This window comes from Ascaphus truei, chromosome 2 (assembly GCF_040206685.1).
Source record: "Ascaphus truei isolate aAscTru1 chromosome 2, aAscTru1.hap1, whole genome shotgun sequence".
NCBI classification, from domain to species: Eukaryota; Metazoa; Chordata; class Amphibia; order Anura; family Ascaphidae; genus Ascaphus; species Ascaphus truei.
Window position 1 is genome coordinate 173,568,801 of NC_134484.1, and position 15,451 is coordinate 173,584,251.

Genomic DNA, 15,451 nt, shown 5'->3' on the forward strand with positions numbered 1-15,451 from the left:
AATTTAAAATCTAGGGTAGCTCCTAGTTGTCCACTGATTCATTTAAAAGAGAATAGAGCTGTGTTGAATAAAGGTTTTTTTAAATGCTCCAAGTGTATGGCGTGTGCATACAGTAGTAATGCTAAGAGTTTTAAATATAACGTCACTAAGATGGAACATCCTATCAAGTCACATATTAACTGTCATATGTGTTTTGTCATATATCTGTTACAATGTCCTTGTGGCCTGCAATATGTGGGAAGGACCGGAAGAACATACCAGAGGAGAGTGTATGAACACATATACAATATCAAAAGAGGACTGATAACCCATAGCGTATCCCACCATTTCCTCACACATCATGATAAAAATCCTAGCGGTCTTAAATGTCAAGCTATTGAGACAATTCCTGCTAGCGCAAGAGGTGGTGATAGATTACAAAAATCTAGTATGCGTGAGGCTTACTGGATATACAAGCTTAAAACATTATCACCTCAAGGGTTAAATATAGACTTTGAGCTAGGAGCGTTCTTATAACATCAGGCGTATGTTTTCTTTTATTCCTGCACCCTTTGAATGGGACTTTTTTATATATATATATATTTTTTTTTTTAATTATTTTTATTTACTCTACTGTTCATTGCCTATGCCATTAACTTATCCATCCACTATCTTATCTGTTTTTATGTCATGTTAAATGTTGTCATGCTGTTTTTTTTATGTTTGCAAAGCTGAACCAAATGTCAGTGATCTATTAAGCTAATTGGTGTATCCCATTGACTGCCCTGATTGACAGACCAATCGGAGCCAAGCTAAGGATATATATACCAGGGCTCACTGCCATAACTTTATATCCCGTGAGGAAGTGTGGTTACCCACACGAAACGCGTAGGGCTGTTTTATTCTATTTTGGACACTTTTGCTGAGTACAAGCTGTTATATCGCTGAGCGCTTTTGTTGAGCGAAGTAGGGGCAAGGAGGTGCGGATTCACCAGTCCTGACGTCACACCCGGCGACGTCATTTCCGGTTTCGGCGCAACGGAGACGTCATTTCCGGTCCTCACCAGTAAGGAGCAACAGAGGGAATACACGGCATCCTGAGAACCCTGCGACCTCCCCACACGTGGATTTCGGCTCACATTGACTTATGCGAATCTACATCTGCCGTCCTGTGAGTGTTATTCAGATTTTAACCCACCGGAGCGGCATATCAGCAACCTGTCCTACTTTTTATTTTCAGTTATAATAAATTAACTTTTATCACTAGCTTTGCTTTAATGTTGTCTGTCTAGTTGTGTCTGTCTGTCTTGTCCCCGTGTCAGCCAGCTTGCATTTTCATGTCTGTGTAATCTGTTTAGCTGTGTTGCATTAAATTCTCTCTTCTTTTATTTCATGTTCCACATCCCCTGCATGAATTCCTAACGGAGCACTCAAAGATTCAGTGACTGTAGCACATCTTGGAATTGGGACTATTACTACTGGACTTCCATCCATTGTGGACTGATCAGGCGCCGGTATCTCTCTATCATTCTTCAATGAGACACATTCTAGAGCTGGAAGACACATTACAGCCCGTTAACTTGAATGGGCTACAAGGTGTCCCACAATGCTGGAGGTATCGTATTGCAGAAAACTTCTTAGTAAGTCTGGCCCTTGGTCACTTAATAAAATCAGTGAGACCAATGGGGCCAATATGTGCAACTTGCCTTTTAATTGCAATACAGAAAATGAATTTGCCAGATACAGTATGTACAAAAATGAATAGTTTACAGTAGCGATACTGATAAGTAGAAATTTTCCTTTCATCCTAAAAAACAAAAAACTGGATAAGGAAGGAAGATACCCTCTTATAGTGGGCACAATATATAACAAAAATATTACCATAGCAACACTATATTCCCTGACACACATAGCATGCAGTTCTTTTAAGCATTCTTTAAACAGGGAAGCGTTCTGGTAAGTGGGGACATTAACCTGGTTAATGCGCATGCGCGTGGAACCAGGAAATGGAAATGCTCTATCAGCAGCCAAATCATGAAACCGTTGTCTTTGTGTTCTACAAAATGCATCACATAGTGTGTTCCATTAACCAGGAAGTGGAATAAAAGCAAGCTGTGACTGTAACTTTGTGACAGGCTATTAATAATACACACCAAAAATATAACTGGGTTGAACTGAACGAGGCTTAGATATGATAAAATATAATTTATTCCTTGAAAAAGGTGAACACACGAGATTATACAAATAACAGACAAAATATAGGCACTTACTTAAAGGTTAGGACAAGAAAGCCATCAAGATACAGGATGGGCCATTTCTTCCATAATTCAGGTTCAGATGTGGACATCACGACAATACCTTAAGACCATTGAGTAAGGGGTGACTGACTTATATACCATTTCAGCCCTTTACTCTTACTCCTAGGCGCCTAGCTGGCTAGGAAAATCTCTTTGAAGTAGATTTTAAGTGTGAAGTATGACACTCACAAACCACTCAACTTCCTTTGTTCCTGACCCTAGTATAAACAATCAGGGCAGTTAACTTTTGATCACCGGGCTATGCTAAATCTTCAGGATGCTCTTCCTGCCCTATTAGCATAGCAGATGGAGTCTGCATTTTCAGAGCAAATCCAAAATCCCATATACACTTTAATATCTTCACATATTAATAAGTTCCGTTCTGGTGGGTCCAGTGGGTCGAAATCTGCCAGTTTTTAATGCCTACAGTGACCCTACATATTGGCCAAATTTCAACTCTCTGCGTCCTCCAGAACCGGAGATACAGAAATGCACTTTAACACATTTTTAAAATACAGGATTCTTCCCTTTAAAAAATGAATCTCTGCTTTTCACTCGTTCCCCATTGAAAACAACAGGCTCCCCCGCCATAGGCTTTCAATGGAGAAACCGCCGCCATTGAAGTCTATGGGAAAAACCACAAATCTTTACATTCGCCCACACTCCGTCTGGTTGGTTGGAGAGGGCTGGGAAGGGTCATGCATAAAAGCAGGAACTTTGGCTACATGCCACCCAAATCCCATTCCTCTGGTCATTCCAGAACCGGAAATATGGACCTACATTTTTCATCGTTTCACACTGTCGTTTTTACGCCACGCGGCTTTTCCCCATTGGAATCAATGGCCGGCGCCGCCATTGACAATGCATGGCGCACGCTACCATTAGATTCAATGGGACCTCCGCTCCGCCATTTAAGTCAATGGCGCGACCCCCCTCCGCTCGACCCCTTACGGGGGTTTCTCATTCCTGGACCCAGTGTGGAGGTTCCTAGGAGCAAAAAGAACTTTATTCCCAGGGGCCCTAGAACCTAAGATTCCCACGCCAATTGTCTTTGAACTTGACCGAAGTGATTAAACTCTTTTCAAAGACATTGTATCCGCTTTTGCGGTCTGCGGTTTGGATGGCTGCCAACCTGTTTCTCGAGGCCGGCGTTGAGGAATCTCCATTGAAGTCAATGAGCCCATTGACTTACAATGGGAAACTGCTGCTCCTCCTCTCGGACGCCACCCGCTGGTCGTCATTGGAAACAGGTTCAAAACCGCTACTTCTGCCATTAGAACTCATGGAGGCTCAATGGCGACCTATGAAAGGCTGCAAAATGGAGCCTGAAAAGGCGGGAAAAGGGAACAAAGGGCTATAATCACTCAATTAACATTAACCCCTTCCCTCCCGCATCAACCCTAGTGTATGTGTGAGTGCAAACACCAGGATAACACAATACATTTATACAGAGGAATACACATTTGGATACTGAAGCAAGGCAAAAACACATTACTGGACCTCAGTCCAGTTAACCCCTTCCTTCCCAGGTGAGTAGAGGGGGGCCAAATAGGGTGTAACACCTGTACAGGGTAATTGAAATCGATCACATACTACAGTACTGTACAGTGCATAGCGTGTTGTCAAAAATAGCATGGCAAAGTTTTAGAAGCGTGAAGCATTTATACTGACTGTATAAAAGTAAAAAGGCAATTTTAAAAAAAGCGATATTAGAGTTCCTTCGAACTTCATCCTTATCTTTTTACGCTCTATTTCATAGTTTGTTTTCTGGGAAAAAAAATATTATGCTATTATTTCCGGTAGTGCGCATGCATCAAGTCGCGCTATAGTGTGCATGTGTACAAGCATTGATATGGCAGGCATACACTACTGTAGTGTCATTGGGAATTCCAGTTACAGTAAATATCTACTATACAGTATTACAGTATCTTCATTATAAACGTAAAACATTATTAACCAGGTCGAGATGAGCCAATGTCAAAGGTGTATTGTGCGTACAAGTTGGGGTCACTCATGTAGTTTGCATTATAGTTGACAGGTGCCTGCTGAAGCTGGTAATCAGGCTTGGCCAGGTAGCAAGGATTTTGGTTCACAAGGTTTTCAGGGACGGTCGACCAATATTGGCAAGCTGGTGTTGGTACATTGCAAGGTCAGGAAATACGAATCTTAAATGGATTAAACCCGACCTTTCTCCTTTTGAAGTTGCCATGAGCAAACGTAATGGCAAAACCTGGGAGCACAGACCAATAACCCCTGCTATCTCCCTGAGGGGCTGTGCAAAAAAAGCAATCCTCATTAGCTAAAGTTTGCCTTACCAAATGCTTTCACCCATGATGGTTAGGTGAAAATTTAAAAAAAAAAATCGTAGTTCTGCTAAAGTCACCGTATCTGTCCAGCATTAATTGCAGAAAAGATTAAAAATCCATAACTACAGTTCAGTTTTGTAGAAGGACTTGACATATGTATGTCTATTCGGCAATTGCGCTGGTGGTATAGCAATTGAGAATAATGTACTGCACAAAACATTGTGTTTAGATACTTTAATTATGAAGACGCCTAAATTTGATAACATCTTCAGCTACCAAGATCAATTTACAATGGATCACTGTGGTAGACTCTGTTTTTTAAACACCTGCAAATTGACTAAAGTACATAACTGTACTATCCACTGGATAGTGCAAAGGGAATTCATTTTTGCCATCTGGCAGATACATGAAGAACTGCACCCAAACAAATCAGAATCCATGTAATTCAAAGAAATCAACAACGGTAAACACGTGTGATTGGTGGCGTTCACGAAAGAATGACGAGTAAATCCCACGTGGAATACAGCAAACTTTACGAAAACGACTGAGAAATGGTCGGATAACGGTTGCTGCATCTGTAGGTACATTCCTACATATATGGTGGTCCTATTCACAGGTGAAAAAACCTCTGCATTCAGGTGTTCCAAATGTTGAATAGGGTTGTAGGAACCTCAGTGACACCGGATCTATGGGTGGCATTACTAAATAATTCAATCAAAAGCATACCAACTAGAGAGGAAACTCTCCTTCCATATATCAGCCACGTGGGGGAAAAAAAACAAAAAAACAAAAAAAAAAACAACCAAGTCTCCAAAAGGTTAAGGATAGAATATGGCAAACGCTTTGCCACGAGAACATGACTGGGTCTTAATGATACAGTAGAGGTACTGGGGTGTTTGGGAGCCATGGTAGAATGAGATGAAGATTGGGGATTGATGCTAGACTATGTACTATATTACAACTGTAAATGTGGATTTGGACTTTGGTAAAAACAAATTTCATACCGTGATTCTCTGAGCTGCAAGCAAAATGTTATTGGTGTCTCCCTCTCGTCCCCCCCATACCCCTTTTCTTTTTGTACCCACCCACTCTTAGTTTTTGAAGAAAAAAAAACAATTATATATAACATACAAAAAAAACTTAAAAAAAAAAAAAAAAGAAAGGCATAGTGTTTGTCCCATATCCATTCTAGCGAATGTGTCTTATTAAAAATAGCTCAAAGTTTTTATAGTGGGTATCATTGAGACCTGGTTTTGATAAAAATTTAAATTAACATAAAGGAAAATGAACTCATTATTTGATTATGTCAAACAGTTTACGACATTATTTGTGAATACGCTAGGAGTGTTAAATTGTGGTTAAGCAATTGAAGTGTTTACCATATCGTTCTAATATGTTGTTCCCATGCTCCTATATTTAGATACCACATTTAATTAGCCAAGATTTATAGTGCTGTACGCTATTAATTTGTGTCTTTTCCCTCCTCCCCCCACCAGGCACAATATGTACTGATTTCTCCTGAAGTAAGTGTCACAAGAGCGCAGTTTAAAAATATAAATACATTTTAAAAAAAAGCTTGTTATAATATATAGTTAATTGCAACAATTTTGTTTTCTAGGAAAAATCAAGGTTTGGAAGTGCAGTAATAACAGTAAAATCAAAACACAAGGTAGGAAATCAATTCACGTAAAACAAAATTAAGCAGCGATACATAGTGTATAAAATCACCCTGGTATATACTGTTTTCCTAATATATACTAAATAAAAATGTAATTAAAGGAAGTATATCTTGATATATATATAATATATCATATTGTTATACTATTTCAGAACAATGTTGTCGTAGCAGCTGAGAGAAGCTCCAAGAAAGCAAGACTCGCTGGTGTACTCTATATTTACAGTCTTGGCTGAATATTTGTTTGCAGAATGCATTTATGTACAATTTATAGTAATTTGTACAACAATTTATGTACAACTTGTAGTAATCTGCAGTGTCCGGTATACAGATACAAGTGGTCTTGTAATTTTGTAAGCAAAGAAATGTAAACACAACAAATAGATTGTTATACCATCTATTGTTTCAATGTATTTTTATACCAGTGAAAAATGATCCGTTAATTAATAGAAGAATTGCACATACATTTGCCACATTTTATTAACGTTTTGGGATTGAAAACAAAAAGTGAGATTCAAATATAAATTGGGGAAGAACCGACAAGAACAAATCATGGTTGCACTAACTTAGAAAGAAGTCGCTATGCTTTATTGTTGGTTTACCATGAACATGTAACATCAGGCCTCTTCCACTTGCGGCCCATAGGCCAAATGCAGCCCATGAAGGGTTTTTATGTGGCCCTTTATACTAGTTGCTTATACAGCCAAGTGTCGTTTTCTACACTGAAACTTACTTGTAATTTTAAGCCATGTCAATATAGATGGCACAGATGTAGTAAAGATTTGCTAAAATATAAGTATTATAATGTATGTAAAATTACATTGCAACACAGCCTAAATGTTCTCTGGGCCCTTTGAAGAACTAGTTGACTATTTCCAATCCGAATTCTTAAAACTCTGCGATACCCATGCTCCACTACGCAAAATAAGGGTTCGGGGGGCCCACCTTCCATGGGTTACACCTGACCTTATAGCACTCTACCAGTTCAGGGATGCCTTGTGGAAAAGCTACAAAGTAACTGGCACTACCAAGGATCTCAATCACTACAGATGCCTGCGGAACATGTGCACAAGGCAAACAAGGCATGCAAAAGCACAATATTACTCTGACAATCTCCACCAGAATACATCAAACCCAGCTAACTTCTGGAAGGTTATCAACAATATATTCCAGCCTCCTAACCATCAACAACCAAGTAATATCACTAAGGGGGATATTACTCTGACAACCCCCACTGACATTGCAAATGCATTCAATGATTACTTTGTGGGGTGTGCCACTAACTTATTAGCGAAACGCAGCCCAAACCACAAACCTGAATCTCACCCTGGGAGTACCCCTATAGTTCCACCCCCTCCCAAAACTGCCCACAATTTTCAATTTGGCCCAGTATCTGAAGAGGAGATTATACAAGCGCTCCTCAAACTAAAACTAAGCAGCCAATGTGGACCCAACTTACTACAATCTAGGTTCCTACGACTTGGTGCCCCAGCCATTGCCAAACCAATTGCGTCCATAGTCAACTCTATCCTGTCTGCAGGCCATATCCCTAAGACCTGGAAAACTGCCAGAGTTGTCCCAATCTTCAAAAGTGGGGACAAAAACACTGTCTCAAACTACAGGCCAATCTCACTTCTCCCAATTCTATCCAAAGTCATGGAAAAAGTCCACTCCCAATTAAGCGATTTCTATACCAAGACAAATTTCCCTAGCCAATTCCAATCTGGGTTTCGCCCCAAACACTCCACCGTAACTACCCTGCTAAAAGTTTGCAATGAAATCCAGTGTGGAATGGAACGGGGACAACTCACTGGGGCAGTATTCCTAGATTTTGCAAAGGCTTTTGACACAGTTGATCATGCTATCCTGCTTAACAAACTCCAGAGCTCTGGAATAGGGAAGCATGCTTTAAACTGGTTTCAGTCCTACCTATCAGGAAGATCCCAACATGTGTCCATCTCAGGCTCTAACTCCAACCCCCTGGATATCACCTGTGGTGTCCCGCAAGGCTCTGTTCTGGGGCCCCTACTCTTCTCAGTGTTCATTAATGATCTTCCCACAGCTTGTAAGGAAGCCTCAATACACATGTATGCAGACGACACAATCCTATATGCACACAGCCATAGCCTCTCTGACCTTCAACACATACTTCAGTCTGACTTTTTGAGACTCGAAAACTGGATTTTCCAAAACAAACTGTTTTTAAACACTGACAAGACTGTAACAATGGTATTTGGGACCAAGACTAAATTTGTAAAGCTTCCAGTGACTGAGCTGATTAGAACCAACGCTAACACCACCCTAACACCTGTCACTAGTTTTAAATACCTGGGCTTATGGTTTGACTCCCACTTAACATTCGGGATGCACATTGATACCCTGACAACCAAGACCTATGCCAAACTAGGGGTACTTTACAGGAACAAATCCTCCCTAAGTCTCCTGGTCAGAAAGCGTATCGCACAGCAGATGCTAATGCCAATTATTGACTATGGAGACATAGTATATGGCTCGGCACCTCAAACCCACCTTAGCAAACTTGACACCCTCTACAATTCAATTTGTCGTTTTGTTCTCCAATGCAACTACAACACACATCACTGCGAAATGCTCAAAGAACTAGATTGGTCATCACTAGAGTCTAGGCGCAAAGTTCACCTTTCCTGTCTTACCTTTAAATTCTTCATGGGCAAGCTACCCAGCTACCTGAACAAGCTCCTCACCCCTACCACTTGCAGCACTTATCACCTGAGATCAGACTCCAAAAGACTGTTCATGGTCCCAAGGCTCAACAAAGTATCCGGACGTTCCTCCTCCTACCGTGCACCCCAAAACTGGAACAACCTACCAGAGACTCTCACATCCACCACCAGTTTAAGTTCTTTCAAATCTAAGGCTGTCTCACATTTTAACCTGGTCTGTAACTGTTTCATACGCTCATAATATATATTTTCTTTAACTGTGCACGCAATGTCTTGTATATAATGTATACCCTGTTCATTTATGTAACTGTACTTGTAACCATGTATTATTTGTTTTACTCTGTGCCCAGGACATACTTGAAAACGAGAGGTAACTCAATGTATTACTTCCTGGTAAAATATTTTATAAATAAATAAAATAAATAGTTGAAGATCTCGAATATCTAGTTTGCAGCTAGAACAGATTGCAGAACCATACCACACCACAAGTTTGCTAGGTTCAAACTCAGCCTTTGCACTTTCTGACAACACTTCATTGCCCATTTCCCTTCTTTATCCACTTATCAAGAGATTGATATGAAATAAGCACTCTTCCTTTGACAATGTTGTTACTTAGGGGACTAGCCTGTGTGTTGCATTTCTCACTTCCTTTTAGTGGTAAATTACAAGTACTCAAATCTTCACCCAAATACGTCATTACCAAAAGCCAACCAGCAGACGAACTTCAACTTAAATTTGAAATCCATGGTAAAAGAAAGAACATACAAAATAAGTAAGACCTTTTATTTATAAAATCAGAAAAGCAAAAATAGATCACTTGGGTTAATACAATATAATATCAATAATATAAGCCATAGAAATAAATATTCCGTTCACCCCTACCAAATGTCAATCAAAATCAGTGTTGCCCTCAAAATGTTTAACTGTGAAAGTTCATGAAAGAAACATAACACACAGAAATGGGAACTGAAATAGATTCAGCTGCACTAAAAAGTAAATTATTCTTGGAGTGTCTTAGGACAATGGACCATAGTAACAAAGCAGTCTGGAAGATAACTTACGGCATATTTAAATTAAAAGGCTGTAGATGTGGTCTTCCAGCGCCAGCATGGGCCTTCTGGCAGAAGACTGCTTTCTATATATGGGTTTATTGCATCTCACAGGTTTCAAATAGGTTTAATAGGATAAACATGGAAGCTCTTAAGCTTTCTAGACCTTAAGAAACATTTCACTCAGATATATCCCCTTGCGGTGAAAAACAAAACAATTCAGCTGCGGTTACACTGTATGGAGAAAAGACTTCTGTGATTTAGGAAACTCATTACGTTGGTCTCCTTAGTCCCTGTACAAGAAATTGGCAACATTGCCTTCTTACAATACAAGCAGCGTAAAAAAAATATATTAATATTTATTTATATATATATATATAAAAATATTAATATATATATATATATATATAAAAATATTAATATATATATATATATATATATATATATATATATATCTTTTTTTTTTCTTTCATATATGCAGGCTTTGATTACCTTTTTATTGAAAACTAATGACCTAAGCTGCGATCGATTTGGTCTCCCGTGATCAATCAGCAAAATCCTGCTTCTCAGGGTTCACTAAATGACTACCTTTCAGTTTCAAATCAATCCTTCAGTCAGTAACTCAGCAGCTACAATGTATCCTATTACTAAGGTAACATTATCCATTGTTACAGTTTACAGCTCAAACAGCTGGGAATATTGGCAACAAATTATCAAACAGGAAAGTGTTACAAAGATCTTGCACTGCTTATGAAAATGTGCTAAAACTTGGTATAGAAATTAAAGGATTATCAGTACTGTATACTAAAACTCATTGGAAAAAAAAAAGTAATATGTATCCAATACTGCAGAACTGATTTTAAAATTAAAATAAAAAACATTTAGAATATTGCTTGGATTGCTCCTTTAAAATATGAATACAAATGTTGCAATCTTAGCCAGACATTTGCAGAATAGGCCAATAAATAATTATCTTGGGCGTAGGTAGGCAAGAGGGGGCGAAAAAACCCAGCAATTTAAGCCTGTACATTTGGTCGTAACAATTAATGGTTTACCCCCTCATTCATATTTACAAAACCAAAAGTAACCGTGCAACATGATTAATAGAACATCATATAAATATTAAGGCACACTGGCATAATAATACAGTAGTACATTCAAAGTGAACAGGTTGCACTGTAGAATGATGCTGTGCATCACTACATACTACAAATACTTATTTCCTTAGAGAACTCTTCATACTGTACCATCATCATGCCTACCAGATGTGTCCTTTTTCTACAGAGCTTCCCAAACTTTCCCTTCTCACAGACATTCCACACGAAAACCCTTATTCAATAAGATGTGACGATGCTTGTTCATGGCTGAACATGTGAATGTAATGCAGTGGCTTTCCTGGCATACAGAAACAGGGTTTTTTTCTTTTTTTAAACACAAAAATTCCTGGATTACATTTTCACTGTAATGTCACAATCTAACGTTCAGAAAGGATCTGCTGAAGGGTGAAAGCACTATAGGCTGGAGTCTCAGGTACCACCAAAGTTATTGGGATCTGCAGTTCAAGGACTGAATGCCTTTGGAGCTCTCGGGGACAACTCGGAAAGCCCTCAAGACAATAAAATAAGTTATATTCCACTCTCCTGCTATAAATTTAGTGCTTGCACAAGAAAAGAAAATTGGCAATCTGTGTGCCAGGAAAGCAGATATTTTAGCTGGGCATGCCAGCCTACTGAGGCACCGAGCAGCAAAATGGTTGCCTCACAAGGAGCCCAAACATTTGGTGACTGGGGAACCTATGATTAGTGCCCGATGGAGCGCATCCGATGAACATATGAGGTCTGGTAAAATATATATATATTTTTTTACTGTGTAAAAACACTCTGGACTTCCACTTGGGTGCAATATAAAATAAAGTCCAGTTGCTTGAATGTTCAGATGATCCTTCACCGCTTCTTCCATAGTGGCAAAATGTCACTGTAACAACCACGCCACAACTTTGCAGTCGGATACTTATCGGTTTGTCGAGGTACTTCTACTTGATGTGAAGGCTTCGACCTTATGGCCGTTCTTGGTCTCTACTCTTCCACTCAAAGGGTATGTCCTCTTGAGCAGTGACGGCACCTAGTTCATTCAAGCAAGATAACAGAAGGAGGCAGAAGTTTAAACATAAATGGTCTAATGCAGGGGCGCGCCAACTTTCTCCGCTGCGCCCCCTTGTCTGCACTCCCCTCCCCCCCTGCTTGCGCCCCCCTCATGTCTCCACCGTGAAATGACGCTGCTGGTTCACGTGACGTCACGTTGCCATGGAGACACGGTAAGTGAAGTTACAGGGGTCTCACACGATCCCCCCAGCATTTAATTAAAATGCCTTGGGGAAGAGGGGCCTCTGCAACAGGCCCCCCAACCCCCCCCCCCGAAAAATGTCACACCCCCAGTCTAATGTATTACTTGGAATTTGTATCAACTTTTTGTAAAAACATTATGACATATTCTGGAATGTTATGTTGATGAATTGTTCAAAGCCGGCTGTGGCTGCAATCATTCTCGTGTAAAGTCTGCCTTCATTTTTTCTTTAAAAAAAAAAATGTTCATTAAGAATTAGGTTTTCAAATAGAAAAATCTGCACTCTCTCTCAGTGCATCGTTGTCCTCATTAGATCATCTCTATCCAGTTTACAGTGTACAAAAGGAGATAACTCTTATTTTTACTCATTTATAAATGTTTTACCAGGAAGTAATAGTGAGTTACTGCTTGTTTTCAAGTATGTCCTGGGCATAGAGGCTACAAATAAAGTTACATTAAGTGAGCAGGGTTATACATCATATACAAGACATTGTATGCACAGTAAGAGATAATATATTGTTATAGGCGTATGTAACAGTTACAGACCAGATTAAAAATGTGAGATAGCTTTAGTTTTGAAAGAATTTAGACTGGTAGCGGCTTTCCTTGTCTCAGGTAGATTATTCCAGTTGTGAGGTGCACGGTAAGAGAATGAGGAGCAGCCGGATGGATACTCTGTTGAACCTTGGGGCCATGAACAGTCTTTTGGAGTCAGATCTCAGATAAGTGCTGCATGTGGTAGGGGTGAGGAGCTTGTCCTGATAGACGGGTAGCTTGCCCAGAAAGTATTTGAAGGCAAGACAGGAAAGGTGAACTTTGCGCCTAGACTCAAGTGATGACCAGTCCAGTTATTTGAGCATTTCACAGTGATGTGTGTTGTAGTTGCATTAGAGGACACATCGGCTTATTGAATTGAATGTAATGGAACAAGGAGTGAAGAGATACACCATACAGAAAGTTTTAATTTTTATTCCTAATAAAATGTATAACTTTCCATGGAAATAACCTTAGGGTGGGGTAAATATTATGACTGCAGTCGTGCTTGTAAGGGCGCTACAATACACATGTATGTAGATGACGCAATCTATGCCAAACTAGATGTACTTGATAGGAACAAAACCTCCCTAAGACTGCTGGTCAGAAAGCGTATCACTCAGCAGATGCCAATGCCAATTATAGACTATGGCGACATAGTATATGTCAAAGCACCCCAAACTCACCATAGCAAACTAGACACCCCCTACAACTCAATATGCTGTTTTGTCCTCCAATAAAACTACAACATGCATTACTGTGAAATGTTCAAATAACTAAATGGCCATCACTTGCATCCAGACGCCAAAAAGTTCATTATTCTTGTCTTGCCTTCAAAAATACTTTCTGGGTAACTATGCAACAAGCTCCTCACCCCTACCACATGTAGCACATATCACCTGAGATCGGACTCCAAAAGATATCTCATGGTCTCAAAGTTCAAAGAATCTGGCCACTCCTCTTACTGTGCACCACACCTCAGAAACAATCTACTGTACCCGAGACTCTCAAAGCCGCCACCAGTCTAAGTTCTTCAAAGACTAAAGCTGTCTCCGATTTTAATCTGATCTATAAACAGTTACATACACAACTTTAAACACATTTTTAACTTTTTATGGAATATAATGTACAACCCTGTTCATTTAATGTAACAATGTACTGTTATCATAACTGTGCCCAGAACATACTTGAAAACGAGAGCTCTCTCTCTCTCAATGTATTACTTCCTGGTAAAACATTTAATAAATAATCAAAACCTGGACCTTTAAGAAAAAAAACACCTGCAAAATTCTGAAGGCCACGGTGCTCTATATTCATATGACCCTAATATAGTACCAAATCGTATGACAGGCAAGCACCAGTTTAATTATATGCAATTTGGATTGCAAGGCACACTTCAAAAACAAAAATCATACTTTTTTTTAAATAATAAAAAAAAAACAATAGGTCACATCTTTTAGCAATGATTCATAGTTTAATTACAGATAATTTATGTATCTCAATGTTGTCTGAATATTCTGTGGTAGTGAAGAGCCGGACTACAAAAGTAGTGTGTGACAACTGTATATACTGTGACGGTAGGGGTTACCGGCATCACAAAACTGAAATGAAGCCCAGCTTGCTACCCCTAAATCTATGTAACTTGGCCACCTTTGTAAGGCTTATTTTGGCCAAATATATTTAACAACTGGGGAAGAACAGGGAATGTGTAAATATATTTCCATGTCTGTAAGAATGTATTTCAAAGTCTGTATTTGTTATTCCCTGCACATGCAATCACACAGTTTAGTGCAGGGGTGGGCAACCTATTTTTCAATGTAGCCACAGGTGTGGCGAATTAGAAGTGAAAATAGCTACACAATGTACAAATTGAGGTATTATGTTGCACATGCGAACATTTTAAACACACTGTTTGAACAAGTTTATAAATTCTCAGGGCCGTTCTATAGTGTGTGCGCCCGTGCGAACGCGCGTGCACGTGACACATGCTTCTTGTGCGTATGCTGTGAGCGAGTGAGGTACTGTGTGTGTGTGTGTTATAAATACGTTTCAAATAAAGAAATGCTTTAATAAATTATTTATTAACATTGTACACACACACACACACACACACACACACACACACACACACACACACACTTTCAGTGGTGGTAGTGGCGTAAAAGCTTTATTTTCCTCATCTTCCCCCCTGTCGTGCGCGGCACCATTATAGAAAGACTGACTAACCTCAGCCAACTATAACTGCCACACGCGCGCACGGCATAGCAAGCGCACGCCCTCAGACCGCAACCTCCCACATCCTCTCACCCCCCTTTACGCCACCACTACCCTCATCATCTCCTCACCCGCTCATCATCACCATCTCATTTAACTCCCCCTCATCATCTTCCCCAGCACCCTTGATCTCCCCCATCATCAAGCACCCCCTCTCCCCCCCAGTGGTGGGATTCAAATTTTTTAGTAAAAGATTATCTCCCACCAGGGGGGGGGGGGGGGGGGAGAGAGAGGGGGGGGGAAGTGAGAGGGGGGAGATGTTTTAAGTTTATGTATTATATTTATGTTTTTT

General features: G+C 39.8%; 2 protein-coding genes across 3 annotated transcripts in view; one reads left to right on the top strand and one right to left on the bottom strand.

Moving 5' to 3' along the window:
* Positions 1 to 6,655, top strand: part of GPLD1 (glycosylphosphatidylinositol specific phospholipase D1) — a 90,025-nt gene extending 83,370 nt beyond the window's left edge. Inside the window, exons 23-25 of the mRNA XM_075585587.1 lie at positions 6,079 to 6,105; positions 6,201 to 6,251; positions 6,413 to 6,655. Of these exons, the coding sequence (XP_075441702.1) occupies positions 6,079 to 6,105; positions 6,201 to 6,251; positions 6,413 to 6,493 (159 nt within the window). The 3' untranslated portion in view covers positions 6,494 to 6,655. The remainder of the gene's footprint in view (positions 1 to 6,078; positions 6,106 to 6,200; positions 6,252 to 6,412) is intronic.
* A 2,142-nt stretch (positions 6,656 to 8,797) lies between these two features.
* The window catches only part of MRS2 (magnesium transporter MRS2), a 77,049-nt gene continuing 70,395 nt past the window's right edge, over positions 8,798 to 15,451 (bottom strand). For both annotated transcript variants that reach the window (XM_075585589.1, XM_075585588.1), the window contains exon 11: positions 8,798 to 12,129. In XM_075585589.1, coding sequence (XP_075441704.1) covers positions 12,019 to 12,129 — 111 coding nt within the window. In that variant the 3' untranslated portion in view covers positions 8,798 to 12,018. The remainder of the gene's footprint in view (positions 12,130 to 15,451) is intronic.